General features: G+C 47.5%; 1 protein-coding gene across 2 annotated transcripts in view; it reads right to left on the bottom strand.

The window, feature by feature from the left end:
• LOC102422714 (cytochrome c oxidase subunit 6C) overlaps nt 1-6,389 on the bottom strand; it is a 7,856-nt gene extending 1,467 nt beyond the window's left edge. Inside the window, exons 1-3 of one of the 2 annotated variants that reach the window (XM_006099984.3) lie at nt 6,304-6,389; nt 4,622-4,750; nt 2,990-3,118 (exon numbers count right to left, since the gene is read on the bottom strand). In XM_006099984.3, coding sequence (XP_006100046.1) covers nt 3,005-3,118; nt 4,622-4,750; nt 6,304-6,360 — 300 coding nt within the window. In that variant the 5' untranslated portion in view covers nt 6,361-6,389 and the 3' untranslated portion in view covers nt 2,990-3,004. Of the gene's footprint in view, nt 1-2,989; nt 3,119-4,621; nt 4,751-5,659; nt 5,767-6,303 lie in introns of those variants that run through there. The other variant, XM_023763625.1, reaches the window with a different exon arrangement.
• Nucleotides 6,390-7,567: the final 1,178 nt, after the last annotated feature.

Genomic DNA, 7,567 nt, shown 5'->3' with positions numbered 1-7,567 from the left:
TCCCTCTTCCTCTATCTCATGGGACATCCCTGTTACATAAGCATAGTATAAAATGTGGATCTCAGCTCTCATTTGAGTGCTTACCTTCTTCCCTCGCATAGCCCATTGATTAGCCCTGTTTAAAAAAAAAGAGTCCATCAAGAGGGCTAATGTTGCTAAAGACGTGAAAGAAACATTGTTCACAATGCCGCAGAGAAACAGTTATTGATGTGGAAAATGGAAAAGCAGTTAGCCAGCAACAACATTTTGGAGGCAGTGATACATGAACAAGCCAAGAGGCTCCGTACTGACCTGAGGGACACCCCTGGGCCGAAAGCTAAAATTGAGTCGTTCAAGGCTGGGGGGGAGGGGGGGTGATAAATTTAAGAAAATAAGTATTTTAAAAAATGAAACACTTCTAAAAGTGTGATTTTCCTAATGCCAATTTAGCAATAAAGAGCACTTTGAACCTAAGTCAGCAAGATGGTTGGCTATGAAGCTCCAGGCTCCCGCTCCCCCACAGTAATCCATCAACGTAAGAACCAATGTGTCTGCGTGAGAACTAGAAACCAGTTATGAAGCTGCTGCAAATAAGCAAACACCTAAAGAAGAAAAAGCCACTCAAAACAGCAGGAAATTTCATGAATTTTTTCCTCCCACCCTCAGGGTATCAGTGTGGTTAGGAGGAACCCAGCCAGCTCCTGGCTTCTCCCTCAGGACAGGAGGAGGAGGAGGAGGAGAACTCACTGCATTCTGGCTTGTTTTAGGGACTGTTTTCTACTTGCCTATCTCGGAGCACTAATGGGAATGGTGACATCATTTAGAATCAGCCTGCAAGCTGCTGAAAGCAGTGATGGGTCTCATGACACAAAAGAGCTGCAGAGGGAATGAGCAAGAGATTAAGGGCTGAGCAATCCTATATAATAAAGAGCTAATATGCTAATTAGACCGAACAGCAGAACAACAGTCTGGACAACCTTCTGGATGAAGCCAGGGCTTCGAGGGCCGGCCAAGGCAGCCGGGGCCGCGAGGGCCAAGCCCCTTACACGAATTTTGTGCATCAGGCCATATATATATATATATTTTTTTCTTTTTTCTCCAATATAATAAAAAGTTAATATGCAAATAGACCAAACAGTGGAACAACCGAACAACCTGTCGCTATGACATGCGCTGATCACCAGGGGCACGTGTGGAACATGGCAGGCATCAGCCACAGTAGGATGGTGGAGCAGGTGAGCGGTGAGCCAGATGTACTTTTATTGATTTCAAAGAGGATGGGAGGATAGAAAGAAACATCGATGAAAGAGAATCATTGATTGGCTGCCTCCTGCATGCCCCCTATTGGGAAGCAAGCTCACAACCGGATTTATAGATCCATGCTCAACCACTGAGCCACAGAGGGCAAGGCAACCTTTAAAAAGTAGCAAGTGAAAAATTGATTCACAGTCTACAACAGAGCCTGTTAAATTAGCAATGGATTTCTCAGCATGAACCTTGCAGATCAGAAGGCTGCCCATTAATATATTTAAAGTGCTCACAAAAAACATCCTATATCCAGTAAAACTGTCCTTCAAAAATAAGAAATTAAAGGCATTCTCAGGTAAACAACAGCTAAAGGATATGGAGTTCATTACTAATAGGCCTGCAATGGAGTTGCAAATTAAAATGGGGCCTGCAAGTTGAAATAAAAGTGCACACGACATTAAAAATAGGCAAAGAACTTGAATAGACATTTCCTCAAAGAACATATACAAATGGCCAATAAGCATGATAAAAGATGCTCAACATCATGAAACAGAAAACAAGTTTGCTGAGGAAGTGAAGAAATTGGAACCCTTTTTACACTATTGCTAGAGTGTAAAAATTATGCAAAATAGTATGGCAGATCCTTACAAAGTAAAATAGAACTATATGATCCAGCAACTCCACTTCTGGGTATTTACTCAAAGAGATTATTTATAAAAGTGGTGGGCAGTTAGACCTGAGTAGAGCAAGGACCATGGGCCAGGTACAGAAGGTCACCAGGGTAGAAAGCCCCAGGTGCCGACCAACAGACAATCAACTGTAGGTAGGCCCTCATCCCCAGGGTGACCCCCGGTCACTAGGTTTGGAACCCCCTGACCTTGCCCCCCTAGAGATAACATCTAGCCTCAGTTGAATTCCAGTTCCAGGCCCAGATAAGCAACAAAACCAGCCTCAGGAACAGCTGCATAGAATAAAGACGCCCCTGCCCTGGCGCCACAATCAATCAGTAAAGACCACAACCCTGAAAAGACACACCTGGAAACCTGATGAATATTCTATTGAGATCTTCTCCTGGGACCTCCCCTAAAATCTCCACCCTTAGAACCCTTAGGACCCAGGACAGGAAGTGTGCTCTCCCTCCCAGGAGCACAGCCTTTGCCTTTGCTCTCCCCCTCCCTGCCCCAGGCAAGTTACCATTAGCTTCCTCACTCCCGAGCTCCTAAGGCCCTTCCTTTGTCTCCATAACTTGTTTCCTAAGTCCATTTCTCTAGGAATTACTTAATAAATGTTCTTTTACAGTTTGGGTCTTGGTCTGACCCCACCTGTCTACACATGGTGTCTTTCCCACTGCTAACAACATAAACATTATACCAGTGTTATGCTTAAGTCAAAAAACGGAAGCAATCCAAGTGTCTGATGGATAAATGAACAAAATATGGTGTATACATAAAATGCAATAGTTAGCTTTAAAAAGGATATTCTGACACATACTGTAACAGATGAACTTTAAGGGCATTACATTAAGTGAAATAAGCCAGTCACAAAAAGACAAATACTCTCTGATATAAATGGTGGTTGCCAGGAATGGGAGGGAATGAAGAGTTGTCTAAATGGGTACAGAGTTTCAGTTTTGTAAGATGAAGAGTTCTGGAGATTGGTTATACGACAATGTGAATTTGCTTAACGATACTGAATTATACATTAAAAATAGTTAAGGTGGTACCACAATTTTAAAAATTTTTAAATGGTGACTTCATATTACCTTTACATTCCAAGATCACTTTGTACTCTGAAAGATACCAGCCTTCCTCATCTCCTCAAAATCTTTCATGGAATCATAATTTCTGTAGAAATCTGCATATGCCTTCTTTCTTGGTTCAGCTACACCAAACTGAAAAAGAGCATATCCCATTATGGCTGATTTTTTAGATTAGAAACTTATCATCTAAAGACAACATAAATCAAACTGTTCGTGTTCACCTTTAACTTGACCCCTGTACTTCCTAAGACAAAGGGTGGGGGCGCTGACACAGATGCATGGAAAGGGAAAGAAATCTCAGAGAAACTAGTCAGCAAGAAGGGCCCTCCCTGCCTGGGAGGGAAATTCCTGTGGGTGTCCATGTTGGTAGGGAGAGAGGGTAGACTGGCAGGAGCTGAAGGAAAATATCCAGAAATCTAAAAGGTTGCACAACATTATGTATGTTTCTAATACCACTGAACCATACACTTAGAAATGGTTCGATTTTGTTATGTGTATTCTGCCACAATAAAAAATATTTATAAAAAGGCATAACATTAAAGAGGGTAAGCTTTAATTTGCAAAGCAATTTTCTAACAGTTCTTTTTTTATTCTTTTTTTCTCCTATGGCAACAATTCTTGAAGGTGCTGTCAAAAAGAAAAGCCAGCTAGGCTGGCGTGCCTCAGTGGTTGAACGTCAACCTATGAACCAGGAGGTCACGGTTTGATTCCGTCAGGGCACATGCCTGGGTTGCGGGTTCGATCCCCAGTGTGGGGTGTGTAGGAGGCAGCCGATCCATAATTCTCTCCCATCATTGATGTTTCTATCTCTCCTTCTCCCTTCCCCTCTGAAATCAATAAAAAACAAAAAAACAAAAAAAAAGCCACAGGCACAAAATGGCACTTGTGCTAAAGCCCATGATACCAAACCTAGATTTAAGACCTAACCTAATTGTTGTTTCAACCTTTTCCAGAAACTTTTTTTTTAAATCCTCACCAGATGTTTACTGACTTTAGAGAGAACCATCAATGTGAGAGAAACATCAGTTGGTTGCCTCCCATATGCACCCCTATTGGGGATCGAACCTGCAACCTAGGTATGTGCCCAGACCAGGAATGGAACCTTCCACTTTTTTGGTGGCGGGATGATGCGCCAACCAACTGAGCCACCTGGCCAGGGCCAGAAACAATCGACCAGTTTTGAATGTCCTGGTCAAGCACCAGTAAGGTAATTTATCACACATGGTCTTCAGAGAAGGTGCTAACCAATATGATTAGTGTCCTATTAAGAGAAAATTCAGCCATCTACAGGCCAAGTAGAGAGGCCTCAGGAGAAATCAATCCAGGAACCACCTTAGATTTCTAGCTTCCAGAACAGAAAATAAAACTTCCGTTGTCTAAGCCACCCAGTTTGTGGACTTTGTTATGGAAGCCCTAGCAAACTAATTCAGCTTCATTTACAGATGGAGGATACGTTATCTGGGAATAAGGTACTTTCCTATCACGTGAGGTGAATGCAGGGAGAGTCAGAGGAAGAGAGCACATTAAAGAGAGTTTCTTTAGAAGACTTGAAATTGCTTATGAAAATAAAATGCATTTTTCAATGTAAAGCACATTTGGGACCATAAGCACCAAGTAAAAATCAAACATACATACCTTATAGGAAGCTGCAACCCCCAGGGATACAATTATGGCTCCAACAATATGAAATCTCAGACGCTTGGCCAGAAGGCCGCGCATCTGAGGTTTTGGCAAAGTACCCGCAGACATGGCAGTTATTGTCTCCTGGTAAATAAAAATTTTTAAAATTATTAGAACACTAAAAAACCTAAGGAATTCTATGCATCATGCATTTTAGTACCTAGGGAGGCACAGGAAGGATGGATAGGGGACCAACTCCTCCCACAAAACCTAAGATGTTTCATGGCTTAGGCTTGTGGGGGAGGAACAAACTTTCCTCTGCCCTCAAGGATCCTCTGGCCGGTCTGGTCTAATAATCAAACAAACATGAGACTGATTAGCAAGGGAAAATAACCGAGTTTGATGTATCCATACATGTATGGGCACCCCCAATGCAGAAGAGGCTCGGAGCAGAAAGGGGGAGGGGGTGTAGGACGCCCTGAGCTGGGGATGAGGTGACACACCTTGGGGGCTTTAAAGGGTCAAGAACAGATGTTCAGGGAACAAAAGTCTGCCGCCATAGAGGTGGGATGATGGGTGGTAATCTCTTATTATGGGTAAGGTCCCTGATTCAAGTTCTTCTAAGTAAAGGGAGGAGGCAGAAGTGTCTTGGGCCTGAAGCGCCCTGGCTGGTCCTGCTCAGCGGTGAGGCCGCTGGTCGGTTGGATTCCGGTCAAGGGCACACACCTGGGCTGCAGGTTCGATTTGGTCGGCGTGCCCGAGGGAGGCAACCAATCGATGTGAGACACATCGATTTTTTTTTCTCTCCCCCCTCCACCCCCTTCCCCTCTCCCCTCTACACTAAAAAAATAATAATGGAGTAAAAAGAAACTGCCCTCAGCTCAAAACAATCTGCTCAGCAGAGGCACACTGGGGTGCCTTGCTCTGAGCCCCATCCCTGTCTCCTACCCTAAATGAGACAGTGGACCCGGCAGCGGCAGCAGCGGACACTGCACACACACCTCCCCCAGCTACAGGGGAGCAGCGGCGCGAGGCCGGCAAGTGCACACGCACCCACAGCACCGGCTCTGCACTCAGTCTGCGGGGCCACCCTACGAGCCACGTTTTCCTCCACGTTCCCGACGGGAGCCCTGGGGCCCCCGAGGCGACTGAGGCCCGGGCGGGAACCAGCAGCCGCCCGCAGGTCCGCCCGAGACGGCGGCCTGGTCCCAGGGCTCCGCGGCCTGCAGCGGGGCCGCTCCCGCAGCCCTCCCTCCCGGCCGGCGGGCAGGCGGGGGCGAGGCCGTGGGCGCGGGGAGAAGGCGGCGGGAAGCCGGCCCTCCCTCCAACCGCCCGCGCGGGCCCCAGGCGGACGCTCAAGGTGGCAGAGGAAAGGGAGGCGAGCACCCCGGGGCCGGACAGGCCCAATGACCTGACCAAGGTCACAGCGACGGCGGGGGAAACTCAGCGGCCGGGGACCCAGGCCCGCCGCCCCAGGAGCCCGGCCGCTCCCCTGAGGCCCCCGCGCCCTCCCGAGGCCCAGGCGGGGGTCGCGCAGGGGCAGACGCGGGCGGGGGGGGGTGGGGCGGGAGGGTCCGAGGCTCCACGACCGACGGGACGCGGCGTCAAGGCTCAAACCCGAGGCCCACGGACAGCCAGCAGCAGGCGGCGGCAGCTATGGGAGCCCGAACGAGGTACAGAACAGCGACCCAACTCACCCCCACACCAACGTCCGTCCTTCCAGAGGGAACTGGATGACGCCCGGCAGCGCGCATGCGCTCAAAAAGGAAGGGGCAGACGGTGGCCGAGAGAGGCCAAAAGCCCTCTGGCGCGCCTCCGGCCGCTCATTGCTGAAGCCCACCTGTGTGATTACATTACTTATGCAACCTTCAGTTTAGGACTTGACTTTCTGAGTCGGTTTCCTTAATAAAGTGGAGGTATTCATTTTACTAATACAGATTTGATATGAACTTAGTAGAGAACTCAGAGATATTTAACATGTAAATTTTTTAAAAAGTACAAGGACAGTACAAATCATCCTGGGCCCACGGATTGTCTGAGCATTGTGCACAAACCCGACGTTTTCACTATTATAACTGGTCTTAGGCGAATAACAGTTTGGTTTGGGTAAAGGCTGAACGAGACAGCCTCGCTCAAAGCCTCGCCTATGAGACAAACATAAACAGATTAATACCAATTCCAAGCGACTGTGGAAGCCATTGCTTGCCTGGCAGGGTTGAGCAAGTTTTGATGGAAGTATTTGTGTGGGGGTTTTAAGTAAAACACGAGTGTTTTAACGGAAGACAACTGGGAGCGTGTTAAAGGGGGTGTGTAAGGGTGAGGCTCTTATGCTTCAGGGGGGTGAGGCTTGGTTGTTAACGGAAACCACCTGGGTTTGTAAGGCGTTAAGTCAACTCAGCAAGCACTGGGGAAGGTACACCAGGCCACAAAGGATACATGGGATCAACGCAACATGTTACGGGGAATGTTACAGAATAGTAAGAAGCTAGGAAAATTCCAGGACGAGCGGAATAGGGAAACTACGACAGATAGTTCAACAGCAGTTTGCAGCCACCGAGTAAATCCTATTTTCCCTAAACCAGGAACACTTAAGAGGTTTGCACTTCTCCTCCTCAACCAGCGGGTAAATAGCTTAAATCACCCTACTCAGGGAGACACAGCAGAAACCCAATTAGTGCCATTTGCCAACCACACAGATGAAGAGAATAGACCTCATTTTGGTACATCAGCATAAAGCTGATGAATATTCTGCCCCCTAAGGCCTCCCCTAAACATCCAGCCTGCTCTCCCTCCAGGGAGCATGCCCCTGCCATTTCCTCCCCCCTCTGCCTCCCCACAGGCAATACCCCCTAACCTCTGAGGGACCGACCCCATGAGGCTTGCAACCAGGGGAGCAATGGTCCTGAGTCATAGGTGTCTCACCACTGAGCAACACCAGCCAGGCTAATAGCAGTCCTTGAT

Source organism: Myotis lucifugus, unplaced genomic scaffold (genome assembly GCF_000147115.1).
Source record: "Myotis lucifugus unplaced genomic scaffold, Myoluc2.0 scaffold_294, whole genome shotgun sequence".
Classification (NCBI taxonomy): domain Eukaryota; kingdom Metazoa; phylum Chordata; class Mammalia; order Chiroptera; family Vespertilionidae; genus Myotis; species Myotis lucifugus.
The sequence above is the reverse complement of the archived record's forward strand: the minus strand, read 5'-3'. Positions and strand labels throughout refer to the sequence as shown.